The sequence below is a fragment of the Pelmatolapia mariae genome, linkage group LG17, assembly GCF_036321145.2.
Source record: "Pelmatolapia mariae isolate MD_Pm_ZW linkage group LG17, Pm_UMD_F_2, whole genome shotgun sequence".
Lineage (NCBI taxonomy): Eukaryota > Metazoa > Chordata > Actinopteri > Cichliformes > Cichlidae > Pelmatolapia > Pelmatolapia mariae.
In genome coordinates this window covers 15,034,564-15,049,952 of record NC_086242.1, presented here as the reverse complement: position 1 = coordinate 15,049,952, position 15,389 = coordinate 15,034,564, and the positions used below count along the sequence as shown (strand labels likewise).

General features: G+C 40.9%; 1 protein-coding gene across 12 annotated transcripts in view; it reads left to right on the top strand.

Moving 5' to 3' along the window:
• Positions 1-15,389, top strand: part of magi2a (membrane associated guanylate kinase, WW and PDZ domain containing 2a) — a 257,427-nt gene that overhangs the window by 206,466 nt on the left and 35,572 nt on the right. For all 12 annotated transcript variants that reach the window (XM_063460653.1, XM_063460652.1, XM_063460651.1 and 9 more), the window contains one exon: positions 8,633-9,313. In XM_063460653.1, coding sequence (XP_063316723.1) covers positions 8,633-9,313 — 681 coding nt within the window. The remainder of the gene's footprint in view (positions 1-8,632; positions 9,314-15,389) is intronic.

The following is a 15,389-nucleotide window of genomic DNA, read 5'->3' as shown; positions in this document are numbered from 1 at the left end:
GCTAGCAGAGAGGGACATACAACCATTCACACCTGATGCTTTATATCCATTTACACTGTTTTGGTTTGAGTTTTATAGATGGAGATATGTATGCCTGTCATTAAATATAATATTATGACCCGGTTACTCGGGCAGCGCAGTGGTTAGCATTGCTCCCCCTGAGTTAGACTCTACCATCTGGCCGAGGCTTTATGTGTGGAGTTTGCATGTTCTGCCCATGTTTGCGTGAGTTCTCTCCAGGTACTCTGGCTTCCTCCCAAAGAGATGCAGTTAGTGGGGTTTGGCTAATTTGTGATTATAAATTGCCCTTAGCTGTGAATGTGAGTGCAAATGGTTACTGTCTGGTGGACACCACTACTCGCCCTGTGGTAGCTGGGATAGGCTAGAGCCCCACTCATAACGACCCTGATAAGGACAAGTGGAAGAGAAGGGATGGACCCAGTTACTCAACAAAAAACAAAACACAAACGTGCGTACCTTTTAAGAAAGGGCAGTTTTACTTCTAGAACTAATCAAATGCAAAACAAAACAACCTGCTCCTGTTCAGCACATAAAAATCCACATCCTCAAAAAAGTGTTCACCTGAAGACAGAGGACAAGTGGAGCAATGGCAGTGTTCAAGTTCACACAAGCCCCCTCCTTTAAATTACAAAATAAATAAATAGAAAACTGCATGGTTCACAACAAACCACTAATCCAGTTGACTTTCCATTAGATCCACATCCCCTACAGACTTCCAAATAGGGTCCCCAAATCTTTTCAGACATCCTTTGTTTGTCCTTCAGTGTTTATGTTATTCATTCAAGTCTAAAGCTATTGTATTTTTAAAAGAAACTGAGGTTTAATAATTGTGTTGTAATTCTGTTTTCTGGATCCAAGCCAAGTGTTTTGGGTTTTTTTTTTGTATTTTGTATTATTTACTTTTTTCCAGAATAACTTGGGTACTTTTACTTGAAACCATCCAAGTACGTCTGCCTCCACTTGTTCACGCAGAAATATGTGGAGCTTCCTCTTCAAGAGGAAATGGCACTGGGTCCACACTCAAACACACTTACAAGTATTACCCATTTGCATATATTCTTGGCTGGTGCAGCTTGCCAGGCTTGCATTGTCTTAGCTCTCTGTGTGGACATATGCACATGCCCGTGCACCAACTGCAGTTTTGTTCTTTCATTAATCATGAAAGGGACTTTATAAGCCCCACAACGTTGGGCTGTGGCCACAGGGGGGTCGCACTGCAGCACACTTGCACACACACACACGCACACACACACACACACAGAGGCAAACCATCTGTACTGAAAGGTCAAGGGACTAGAAGTAGCCAGCTTGTCATGCTCTCAGTATGCAGTGATGTGTCTGTTTCTATACTCTGCAGCAAATGCAGAGCTTATAGTGGTCATTTATCACACATAAAGCAAGCTGGTCAAGGTGTTTCCTCTGTAGTAATGCTCCTCTCCAAAACACCAGTGTTTTAACAGATTTCTTCGGAACACTAGCTCATAATTGTTCTGTTTTCTTTCTTCCTTTCTTTCTTTCTTTTTTTTTTTTTTTTACAAATGCGTTGGTGCAGCAGCCCAGAATAGATCCCTTGGTGACTAATAAAGCTTGTCCTGATAGTTCGGCATATAAAGCATTTGGGTTTTGTGTCTTCTCATCCAATCCTCCTGCTTTGTTTTACAATTCCCATTTCTTTTTTATGTATTCTTTCCCCCAAAATAACTAAAATATCCATCCCACTTCTCTACTACTGTATCACACATCTTTTCTTCACCACTTCCTCTCGTCAGCTCATATCCTTCTGTACTCCCCCACCCGTTCCCCCAACTTTGCCTCCACAGACTTTGTGTCCTACTTCTTCAGGAACAGTGCTAGCTTGCTAACTCAGAGCTTACACGGAGGAAGCCCAGGCCGGCAGAGGTGTGAAATTCCCAATTTCAGATAACTGATTCCTGCCGGTTTTTCCCTATGACACCTCCTGGCTATCTCTGTCTACTGTGTGATTGCGCTGCTAGAAAAACATATGTATGATAGTTACATATATTATATTTATATATCTATATATATTACCTATAAGACCAAATGTACTGTAGATCATTTTTCCATTAAATTGCTTGATGTGTAGAGAAAATAATTCTTTTTAGCCATAATTTTTTTAATGTAAAATAAAGCTAAGAAGCTTGGTTTGAATGTAGGAGGCAGAAAGTGTTTAATGTGAAATGAAATGGGTCTGTAGGTGGAGGACAGTCAACCCTTGTTTTACAGTGTGTGGCCTATTTGGATAAGACTGCCATATTTGCTTAGTTGTTTTTTATTTAAGAAAAAAAGGTTTATGAAAAACACGAGACAAAGACAGCAATGAAAAAAAATATAACTAATCAGTAAGTTACAAAAGGTTTAGCAACCTGTTGGCTAAATTCTTGCCCATACAGTGATAGATCATTAGATACACCTTGCTAGTACCAGGTTAGACCCCTCTTTTTGCCTTCAGAGCTGCATTAGTTCTTTGTGGCATTCATCAAGAGATTTTGGATCATGTTTACAGGATAGTGTCATACAATTGCTGCAGATTTTTCAGCTGCACATCAAGATGAGAATATCCTGTTCCATTACTTCCCAAAGGTGCGCTATTGGATTGAGACTGTGGAGGAAATTGGGAAATTGGGCTCATCAGACATGAAACCTTTTTGTTCATTTGTATAATTTTGCTGAGTCCATAGGAATAATAGCCTCGCTTCCCTGTTTTCAGCTGATAGGAGAGGCACCTGATGTGGTCTTCTGCTGATGTATCCCATCTGCCTGTTTATGACCTGTTATATGTTCAGGGATGCTCTTTTGCTTACCTTGGTTGTAACAAGTGGATCCCAGCTGATCAGCAATTTCTAAGCTTGTTTGAATTTTAGTGGGTCATCTTGACCATGTTTACATGACTAAATGCACTGTTGTTGAGTTGTTGCATTGTGATTGGTTGATTAGATATGTGAATTAATGAGCAGTTAACCAGGTGTACCTTTATTATCATTAAAGGCATTCAGTCTTGTTCTCAAAATGGCCATAGTGCACTTAGAATCACGTGTCACCTTACACAGTACAAAAATTATAACTTTAAGCTTACAGTTAGGCTTTTCTCACGTTAGAACACTATTTTAGTCAGATCGTCAACCAGTCTCATTTGTCTGTCTGACGAGTGAGTCATTGCTCGTTATAATATAATAGGCATACCTGAAATAGAGCTAATCAAAGTGTATCGGCGCAAGCCTTTAACACATAGACACGACCGATCCCTCTGATCACCAGGCTGAAATGATAGCCTGCCTCCTTCAAATATAGGCTTCCTGCCTGCTGCTGTTCAGGTAATCAATGCCTATGTCGCTTTTTCAAGAAATAATATTTCTCTCTTGCAGTTTAATCCTGATTTTGTGTTATATCTGTTTACAATTAATTTCAATGCATTCTTGCACAAAAAAGTCAGAAAAAATGGAAAGTACACTACCTCCATAAGATGTTTGATTTCTTTTTATTTGTTTCATCTTTTTTTGTTTGTTTTTAACATTTAGCCTGACGCACACAAACACACACAGACACTCAGACGACCGCAGTCGGTACCACAGCTCACCCTGCTGAGAGTCTTAACTGCTCTGTTATCGTGGCCTCATCTTCTCAGCAGGGCCACAGAGAACTCTCGTTATGTTGACAGACTCTTGAGCACACCATTAGATGGAGATGAATATGTCATAACGAATGTACAAGGATGGGACAATGAAGATGAAGCAGCTGGGAGTGTGGGCCTTGGTCCCACTGAGCGTGGTGTGTACAGATAAGGTCAATGTGATGTGGACTGTTTAAGGGACCTGCAGGAGCTTTTGTAATGGACCGAGAGAACGAGGGCAGTTTTAATTAGTGCGGGCTGCTGTCTGAGCTCTCATTCTTGATGATTCAATTTTTTCCTGTTTTTCCACTCTCGGCCATGTTTGTTTTATTTGTCCTTGTTTCACCGAAATGGCAAAAATACATCATTTTCTTTGGATCCCCGTGAATAATTTGTTTTATCTGCTGATATTTTGACACTTTTCCCATGGATTTAATTTGTTCTGCTCATGGTGATGGAAAATTGCTCTTTTAGTAAAATGACAGTAGGCTCTTGATGTGTTTAATTAAATAGCAAAAAAGAACAAAAAATGAGTTTTGCTCCCTAAAAATGTTAAGTAAATAAATGTTCTTGTCTTTCATTTGTACTGAATGGACATTCCTCTTCAAGGATATAGCTATTCAGTAATAATGATTACTGAATATTAATTCCAATTAAGTATACGGAGGTTAAGTTGTGACAGAATATTTGGTTTCAAAGGTTCATTGGTTTCAGACAGATTTACACAGTGCAACTGCTTCTCATTTCATATTTCCTTTTGCTAAGTTGTACTTATTCCAATACAGTAGCTAGCTTTTTTTTGTTGTTGTTGTTAGCTTATTTTAAAACTGAAGCTTTGCATCTTGGTTTTTTTGTCTCATAAACAGTCATTTCTAATTTATACCTTTATACCAACAATATACCAGTTTTCTGTTTGTCTGTGTGTGTGCAAAACATGGCACACATCTTAAGCCGCTAAAGGTTCTTATCAATATCAGATATTATAACGTAATCATGTTACCTAGCAACCACCAAGCAATGAGCTAAAATGACAATTTTTTAAAAAATTATTAATTTATGTACCAACAACACCTTATGGGCGCAAACGGACGTTTTAATTTCTCAACAGTAACATTTGATTTCTATTCACAAAAGCTTATTTGTACAAAATGTATGGTAACATCATCATGTTGCCTAGCAACCACCTAGCAGTGAGCTAAAATGACCTTTTTTCTTTCTTTTTTTTAACTTATGCACGTACAACACTTTATCACCTTATAAAAACACAAACAGGCCAATCAAGCTGTATCATGGGCTTTTTCTACAGTAGTTGAAAAAATACATGCGGTACTTTCGGTTTTTCCGTCATTTCCCAAGGGGTCAGCGCAGTGGGTGGATATACATATTTGATTTGGCATAGATTTTACCCCACATGCCCTTCTGATACATCCCTCCTAATTATCCGGGCCTGGGATGGGCAGTAGGAGTACACAGGCTGTGTCTGTCTCCCCACTCAGTGTCAAACTATGCTAACCGCTACTCCATGAAGCCACAAGTAGTTGATGAGTTGATCAAATAAAGCAGGTAAAAATTATTTGTAGAGCTATTTTTGCTTTGTTATCATGCCAGCTGTATCGACCTATGATTAGTGCTCACCTGTGCTTTGTGTAACTGTTTTTCTGAGTATATGAGAGTGTGCACTCTCTGTTTTTGAGAATCATTGAGTGTTTTTCATCATTTTAAAGTATAATGAGCCAAAAAGGTTTGGGGGCACAGATTCAGAGTAACAGGGGAACTATTGGAGGAGTTGTTGAGTCGCTCCTATGCAATTTGTAATAAACAAAATTAATGTCACTTCTGTATGGATATAGGGAAGGCGGTAGAATTTGGCACACACGTGCCAAATTGAAATCCATCTTTTAGGAATAAAGATTCCTGGTAAAACATGTGATTATATCACAGTTCCTACCTGCCTGTGTCTGTTGATGGTTTATCTGCGTTTCATCTCTGGTTATAAAGAATGAGATACATGTGCGGTTTGAGGGCGCCATGAGGTCACAGCACCATCATTTGTTTTCTGCCAGTGTGCTCAACTATTGATTCTGACACTGATGCTCAAGGCAAATGTCGGCTACGTTTACCCGGATTAATTAAAAAGTCCCTCACGTCACATTGCCCAGAGGTGTGAGCTGGCTCTGTCAATACCAGCAGAGCGTTTAAACTCGAAAAGCTTTTGAGACACGGTTTACAAAGATAGACAGCGTTTCGGTGATATCTTAACTTCCACGTGTGCTGTCACTCAGAGGGGTTAGCTGCTCGGTTGCAGTTCCACAGCCAATCCAGAAAATCAATAAAAAAAATCGCCTTGTTTTTGTAAAAAAAAAAAAAAAAAAAAGTGTAATTGACCCAGCCATTAGTGCCATTATAGTCTCTGTTCACGTTTTATGAGAATTGGTCAGGGTGGTTAGCAAGGTGAGAGCCAATCACTAAAGCACATGCTTTGCTTATTAATCACAAAAGATCGCCGTTTTTTCACGCCTTCTCTTTACAATGCACACTGACAGTGTCACCCTGCCCTCTCTCCAAAGAGCGTGACAATTATGCCTGCAATTAGAATGTAATTGTTTTCATTATCAACCCAGGTAATGCTGTTTGTCAGACTTTAATGTGGATAGTGCTTCTTAGTCCCACTTGCCCAGAGTTTTAAAAAAGCTGCATGGTTCCTCCACAGTGGAGCAGAAAACACTATATTTAGTAATCTGGTTGAGAAAAAGATAAGCCTGGATGTTGAGTGCTTTTGTGTGGGAACATTTAATTGTTGGCTTGGGTTTTATCTACAGTGCAGTACACTGCAGCAAGCAAATAAAACCACTTGGGACCATAAAAGGCAAACATTTTAGCCACTTGTCATATGCACTATTTTATACTTAAAAGGCAGCTGAGACATTATCGGTGGTAATGTTTATCTGTAGAAATGGTTTATAGCTGCAAGCCATCTGAGGAGAGACAGCGCAGATGTCGCGTACAGCTGAGAATGTGAATAACTGTAGAGAGATGAAGTCTTGATATTAAATCCAGGCCAGCTGCTCTTCCACATATTTGATATTCTACATAATGATGATTTCTGGAGTGGCATGGTGGTGGGGTCTGTGTAGAGCATTCCTGCTTGATTCCAAACTTCCTCTCACAGTAAAGGATAACAGGTAATGCTAAACTGGCTCTAGGAGTAAATTGTCTGGTTACCTGTACATCCAGGGTGTAGCCTTCCTTTCTCTTTCTTACAGCTGGGATAGGCTCAAGCCCTTCCGTGATGATTGCTTTTCCCATATGTATATTATTAGCCCTCAATATTTCACTATTGTAGCTGTCATTTTTCCTGCTTACATCTTTTTGGTATCATGTTATAGTGATTTTCTCCACTATGGTAAGCTGTTTCTGTTCTGTTAAATCACCACTGCCTTTGTAGAAGTGTGATAAGATTGTTAGCATTGTTAGGACAGTCTATAGTCCCTGTACATTGGCTACAATCAGCTGATTTCAGTACCAGCCAGGCTCCATCAGCTGATGGGTCTGCTGATACTCTTCTGCACATGATATTGATAAATCTAATTTAAGCTGCTTATGCTGCCATTGAACGAGAGGAAGCAGTGATTGGAGACTGTGGCATGATGAAAGTTATTATGATCGTATGCAATGAACTTGCAATCTTGTTGCCTTTGGTTGCTTTAAAGATGGGGACCAGTTCTACAACCACTCACACTCAGCTGACATCCTCATGGCAACTTTGGTGCATTGAGGTGGTGATAAAATGGAAATAAGATACAGTGAGTAACTGTGATAAATGGGCAAATATCACAAATCTGTTGCCATCTACATCTACAGAGGTTAACCAGAAAATGACATTAACTAATTACATTCAAAGTCCGCACAAAGCCTGATTTAAAGTTACTCCGCCAAGGGTGATGTAGTTGTTGCAAGACTGCGAATTACCTGCGAAATGACACAGGTGCTTAGCAACAATGCTTTTACAGAAATATAACCAGAATGCAAACAGTTGGCAGCCAGTCAAGTCCCCTGTACCAAAGAGACACAGATGATCTGGGCTCATTGACGTAGTCTACACTCGGATTGATTTAAACATCTGCATTTATAAATTAGACACTTGTTATTTGCAAACTTTTGCCAGTCTTTCTGAGAGTGGTTGCTGTCAGTCTGAGTTGGAGCGCAATTGTATGGAAATAGGTTGCCTTCAATTGCCATCATATTGCAACTGAAGGCAGTTGCCCAGCTGTTTGCCACAACTGCTTGCCAAATGTGAAAAAAAATCAGTGCAGTCAGCAGGCAGCCACCAATTTATCCTATTTGCAAAGAGATTGCATCCTTTCTTTACTCTGGTGTGACTGAGCCATTAGCCCATATACAGTTGCTGGTACCCCTGCAAACTACCTCTACCCCAATACCTGCTTTTTCCTGCTGTTTCTGTAATGTCATAATCAGTACGTCACGTCTGTTGTCACTGACGCCTGTTCTGTGCTGGGGGTCTTTTATTGCTCTCCAGTGAGACAACTAGGACCCAGAACACTGCTGTCAAATTTCTGCAGACTGAATAATGGTCTTCTTTTAAATGAAGTGGTTTTAACTGAAATTCCATTGACCAAGGTTATGATGAAGAGCTGTATTTTTAAATTTGAATTTTAATATTTTTTCTTTGTGATTTCTTTTTCTTTTTTTTTTAAGAATAGCACTTAATACTTTGAAGTCACTCTTTAACTTTGCCCAATTAGATTTAAGGCAATTTGGTTCAGTTCAGTGTCATTTTGTTTTAATTGTAATTTTATGTGCCATTAAAGCACAATATAAAATTAAAAAGAGCCTGAACGTGGCTTCTGTTTATTACAGTTCTTGAGGTTAATCGCCTTTAGCCACCCACGTGCCCATTATTTCTAATGTTCCAGCTCCATTATGCCTAACCACTATATTTTTGTCCATGCTTTTTCTCTGCAGGTGATGTTATTGTCTACATCAACGATGTGTGCGTCCTGGGTACCACCCATGCTGATGTGGTGAAACTCTTCCAGTCTGTACCTATTGGCCAAAGCGTGACCCTCGTATTATGTCGCGGTTATCCTTTGCCGTATGAGCCAGAGGAAGCTGCCAACACCAACAACAACACCACCACCATCATCTCCCCACTGGGCATCATGGAGCAGCGGCCCATTATTGTGAATGGCAGGACGGGCTACGATAACTACCTAGATTATCTCACCCGCACGGCACGCTTTGTTACAGACCCCAGTCAGGACCCAGTCAGCGCCCAGCAGCAACTGCTCACTGGTCACCCAGCGGACACCCACTTAGATGGCTCGCTTCCTCCCACCACGGGTACTACGCCACCAGACAGCGTCTCTATGGCATCATCGGGCGCGACCCAGGGGGAGCTACTAACCCTGACCATGGTGAAGGGCGTGGATGGGTTTGGCTTCACGATTGCGGACAGCGCCACAGGTCAGCGTGTTAAACAAGTCCTGGAGCCTCAGGGCTGCCCGGGCCTGTGCGAGGGCGACTTGATTGTGGAGATTAACAAGCAGCCCGTGCAGGGATTCAGTCACACACAGGTGGTGGAGCTGCTCAAGGAGTGCCCTGTGGGAGCTGAGACCTGCCTCTTGGTTCAGAGAGGTGGAACAGGTGAGAAGGTGTTAAAGGTGGTGTTGCTGGCTTTGGAGAAGAGCTTGAATCTCTGTCCTTCTTCCTGTCTGCTTGTTCATTTCTGTCGTCTTTTGCTGTTGTGTCTGCATGTGCGGTTTAGTCCAGTGACAGCAGAAATCTGTGCTACAGTCCCTCAGTGCACAGCAATGACTTACTGATCTTCAGCTGCTCTCAGGTGTCCTGCTAAGTCCCCTTTACTGTTAGCTGTTCCTTGCTCCTCATTGACAGCAGATTCCACTCCAGCTATACCTAGGGGTCCCCTAGTATAGTCTGATTGAAGCGTAAGCTTTTTCTCTGTTATTTTCAAGCCCACTTTCTGATTTTCTTTCTTTTCTTTTTTTTTTCATTTTCACATGTACAGTGAATTTTACCTTTTCTACAAGATCCAAATAAAAGCCCGCAAATCAAAGCATGTCAAAACTGGCACAGTTTTTCCTTGAAACACTGGTAAATGGCTCTTTAAGTGTGCTTTCAACCCTGTGTTTTTCAGAATGTGAGGCCCTCTCACACTCTCTGACGATCATAATTATGCACTGCACTTTGTCATGAGTCACACACAGGGCTGTTATTTGCCGAATCTACAGGTAGCTGAGTGTGTGTGCGGACTGATGGAGGACATTGAGTGTTAAGTGTGTACAAACGTCCGTATTCTTCTAGAAGGCCAGAAACCTTTAGATTGCTGTCTTTTAATGGCAATGTCTATGAGAGAGTTGCTGTCTTGTCTTTGGGAAATATACATATGACTCAAATGACAGAACATAAGTTGTGTGTAAGCTTGCTGTGATCTGCCTACAAACTGAGATTGCCTTCTTATTGAATTGTGGCGGCGGTGCATCTGTCAGCGATGACTCAGCCGAAGCACCGACGTTGAAGATTAAAACGTTAGAGAGTTTAATTAAATCTAGAAACAGCAACAGTGGCTCTTCATCAGCCAAGCAGATAGGATCTGTCTCTGGAACCTTATTGTTAAATGTTGTTAAATGACTCCTCTCTTTGCGTTTACCTGTCCTTGATTTATCTTGGCATCCTCTAAGTGATGATGCATGAACTTTAGCACGCTCTCATTTGTAGAGCGAGCTGGAATCTGAGCCAACTCGTTTGGAAAACTGACACTGCTGTTTCTTTTTGTGTGCAACCAATTTGTAGTTCCGTGTTTTGCCTCTTTGTGTAGTGTAATGTCGCATACCAATCATAATGCCAACCGCCTGGGTGCCACAGACACCACTGAGACTCACGCGCAAAGGTCAGCAGCGGCCACTGAATAGATTTATTCCCATTTATTTCTTTATTAGGCTGCCCATGTCTCTGCCAGTGAGCAGGGAGCCAGCAAACAGGAAGGGGGAAAAATAGAGGGATGACGTGAGGTATTATACCGGGAAGATAATGTTTTGGGTTTTGGAGGGGGGAAGGGGTTTGTAATCCAAAAAATCTACAAAAAACAGCATCACCCAAAAAATCTGAAATCTGGTTGTGTTATGTTAGCGCCAGTAAACTGCAATACATCAGGGCGTAGTGTCGCATCTGATGGCGTTGATTGCCTGTGACATGACAAGTTGCAAATGCGAAAGGTGGAACAAATGTCAGTGCCACCCAGCTTGCCGTTACTACAGCACAACTACATACGGCACAAATTTGTGTCGAAGTGAGTAAAGTTAAGAAAATGTACCAGTGGGGTGGAGTTTTTAGACATCGTGCATCTCCTGAGAGTATTTTTGGGATTTAAGCAGGAAAACTCTGCCAGACTTTAAGCTTGTTAAGATCAAAGACTACACACTCTTCTGAGAGTAAATGATCACAATAAACTATTTTCAGTTTTGTTAGAAGTCTTTGTTGATAGAAATTAACATGAGAAATGGGGTTAAAGTAGAAACCTATAGATGGTGAAAAATTTGAAAACGCTTAAACCTTTGACTCCTCCCCCACCTATAAAGAGTGGGCAGTGGCTCTGTTGTGCTCCAGGGGGCATTTTGCTGGATAGTTGGTCACTGCACATTAAAACAGTTGTTCTGGGTGATCATGCCATCTTCAGGGATTACAAGGGGATAATTTATTTTGTGTTCCTCCAAAGGTTCTATGGTGAACATACCTGTGGTTAAAATGGGACTTTAACATGGGACCTTAATTTCTCTTTCAGTCAGTCTGAATAAAGAAGTTGAATTTTTTTCCCATCGAATCCCATATTTAAGGATTTAGGAGCTGCGTAGGTGTTGAGGGAAAGAGACAGGATTGTGAGATCAAACGCAGAGCAAGACAGGGCTGCAGCTTCTCCTTCCATGCTTAAATCATTACCATTTCTGACTATGATGTCTGATCCTCTGGGGTTGTGAAATGAATACTTTGTTTATCAAGCCTGTTCACAGTGTTACATGTTTGTTCATGTTAAGGAAAAAGATGCACTGAACTGCAGAGTAGCAACTGACTACAATGTTGCCAATTTCTGCAAATAGGTAATTGTGATTTTTATTCTTCTCATCCGTAAACTCTCTCCACACTCTTTCACGTGATTCTTGGGTAGGTGGTAGAAAAGGTTTGTGATTTTTGAGTCCGTGTGGGGCACGAAACAAACGATAGCATATAATATGAAACAATAGGCGTTTTAATTTTGTCATCCAATATATTTCATCATATTGCACAGCCCCATTTTTTGACACACAATTTTCACTGACAGAAACAAGATTTGATCAAGAATTACCGAAGTTTCTGTCCATAAAACTGAAATAATCCATGTGCACCACACCACAGTGTAGTCCACAGTGTTCAGGTTGAAGGTGACATATCAGGTGAGGAGTGCTATCAGGAGCATGATCAACAATTTTTATATTAGGCTTCAGTCACACAAGCCTGTAGATCATTGGGCGATGCCAACACTCCCCAACTACTACTAGGTGGATGTGAAACTGAACAGTATGATGTAAAGCAGAAATGGAGATTGCTTACCTTCAAGGTAAAAGTTGCGCATTCTGAAACATGTTGAATTTAGCTGCAAGAAACAACTTTTACTTTGAAGGCAAAGGGTCTGTTTCCTGTTTCCGTCAGGCCTGGGTGACTGCAATCTTACTTCTCACATAAGGGAACAGCAAAATTGTTCATCTCGGTTAAAAGGTTTTATCTTTTATGGAAAGATTAGATTGCACCGATCTTAACTAACAAATACAATATTTAACAAAAAGTTGGATGGCTTTCAATTTTTAGTTTTGATGATGAAACTACCACTTTGTTTCAGGGCAGGGAACAATTGCTTTGACTGCTTTGGCCTTAACATAAATAAATGTCATTTAAAAAAAAAAATGGGGCAAAAATTGCATCAAAGGCTTAATTGCACATTCACTTGGAGAAGAACAAGCTGGATAAGCTGCACGAATACGAGCTGAAATTGTCTCCACCCAAGCACAAAAAAAAAATCTGTTCATCCAGTGCTTGAATTTACACACAGTGACACAGAGAGAGGAAGACTGGGGTCTCTGGTGAATTTTGATATGAGATCAAATAATTTCTAATGATGTTAATGTTTACCCATCTTTCTACATTTGCTGAAAGCCAACTGTGAGTTGATAAAATTTTTAAAAATCCTACACGTGGGAGGTAAAAAGAAAAAAAAAAAGGAAAAAAAAAGATAAATGCCAGAAGGTGCACACACAGCCAACCATCTGAAACACATTAGGCTACATTTGTTCACCATAAAAAAAGATCTCTTTAATTTTACAGTGAGAGGCTAACATTAGCCCTTCAGTTATTTAAACGAGACAACGATAGCACTAGAAATGATGGTAGAGTGTGCAAATGTTTTGGCCCTTTATAAAAATGTATCCTCATATCATGAAGGAGACTGCCAGCTTCACATCAGAGCTCCAGCAGAAAACCGATTCTGTCCACTTCTATTGAATCAATTGTTTCATGTTGGTCTTATGTTTTTAAAAAAATCAGCCTCATTGCAGCTGTGTGCAAAACAAAATCATTTTCTAGGTACACGGTTGAATATGCGTGATATTAAAGCAGAATTTATTCAAACACGCTCGTGCAGTCACTGGGTAATCACTCCATCCCATTAAAAGCCAAATAGGAGCGCTTGATTTGTTTAAGAGGCAACCGAGGTCAGTGACTCTACTCCTCCCACAGAAAGGAAAGGGATTCAAAGCACAATATAGAGTTTAGTGGTCTAATTTTGATGGCAATAAGGCTACCATCGCATTTTCTACTTGATATAATCTCAGCATTTCGCCCTTCATGCACAATACCCCTGGCTCCCTCCCTGTGCCGATAGGAATGGATATTGATCCCTGGCGGGCACCGCCTCGGCTTTGGAACCTGTGGGGACAGAGCTGCAAGTGTGAACATGGCAGACAGACTGTGGCTTACTGGCAGAGAGCCGAACTCATCGCTCTCTTGCTCTTTCCTCCCCTTCTCTTTCTCTCTTTTGTTTCCAACTATTCCATCTTGAACACACACAGCCAATGAATCACTGTCTAGTTACACACTGATTCCCTGGGAGGCTAGAGGAGGCTCACTGAATCAAACCCTTCTTCTCTTCTTCTTTTCCTTTTCTAGAGAGCAGACCTTCACCTGAGGTCCGCACGGTTTGTAAAGCAGCTGCTGGTCACATCAGGTGAAATGTCAAACCAGGCATAATGTACAGTTTACTCATGGTACTACTAGCAAGGGGAGTTTATGTAAGTGTGCGGGGGCTTGCATGGAAAATTTGCCTGGGGATCTGTGCGGATAAGATGAGGAAAGTGTGTGCCTGGCTGTTGTGTAGGTGTGCGCACAACCTGTGTGAATCAAACCATGTGGCTCGGCGTTTGTGCGAGTGCGTGGGCGGGCAGCAGTGAGGGAGAATGTGGCATGTTAGTGGAAGCTAAATGGTTGAGCGTACATGTGAAAGAGATGATAGTCTCGGCAGCTAATTACAGGCCTGCATCTCTGCTGGTGTTGCAACGAGGACACAGACTGTTAATGGTCTAGATCGCCACTAATGAGCCTGTCTGGCATGCACACACATACACGTGCCACCCATACACACAGGCACAATAATTACTGGTGATGAGAGACAGAGTGGCCATTTGTTGGGCAAAAATGGCTCAGGAGTCAAACTGAAATTTAAGGGATGGATAAATATCATAACTATATTATGAGTGTTGGCTTTTTCAAGGTGATGAGGCTTAATTGACTGGAAGGTTTGATCATAAATGTCCTCATTTGGTCAACAGGCAGCGTGCTTCTATTGTCGGGATTTCAACAACGAGTTCTTTGGGAGTCATGGAAATAAAGCTTGAGTTAAAAAAGAAGAAAAACGACTAAAACAACAGATTTAACTGAACTCTAAAAGAAAATACTTTGTTATGATTGGTCGCTTTTATGACAAAACTTAAACAAACAAAAGTTAAACAGCCTGCCATGCTGCAAAAACTGATCATGGATCGCACTTTAGGAGCGCAGGCCTCCACAGATCCCAATCTGTTGGTGCACCTGGGAAAACAGCAGGAACAAGCTTGAATCACAGAGGGTCTACCCCACAGCCCAGAGGTAGTATCTAAGTATCATCTTAGAAATATTGGAGACCGCAGAGGTTCATGTCCCATGGCTCAGAGCTGTTTCAATGAAACAAAAGGGGTCTACTATAGTTCATTGTGTATGACCAACTTTAAACTTGAAGACAATAGTGGCAGGATGGATACAAAGGTATTTATTATCTACTCTATTTGCACTACAAATCTAGCTAATAAGGTGGAGCCCAAGTTAAAGGGCAAAATACAAAAAATTGTATCCTAAATTGCCCGAGATGCATCGATCGGAGTGTAAGTGTCTGATAGTGTGAATAAAACATTGTATTAATTCTTATTATGAATGGATGAACATGTATTTTAAAAAGTGGTCCGTTTGTAAATTTAAGCACCAGTCCACTCACCATTTACTATTTAAACTGTACTGACTTCAGATCTTATCATTTCTGACCCTCGTCATTTAAATACGCAGTGTCAAGATTGCAGGAATTGCCACTTTCTTTTGTAATGGCCTCTTTTGTTAGAGGTGAGTAAAACTACTCTATGTCTCTGTGTGA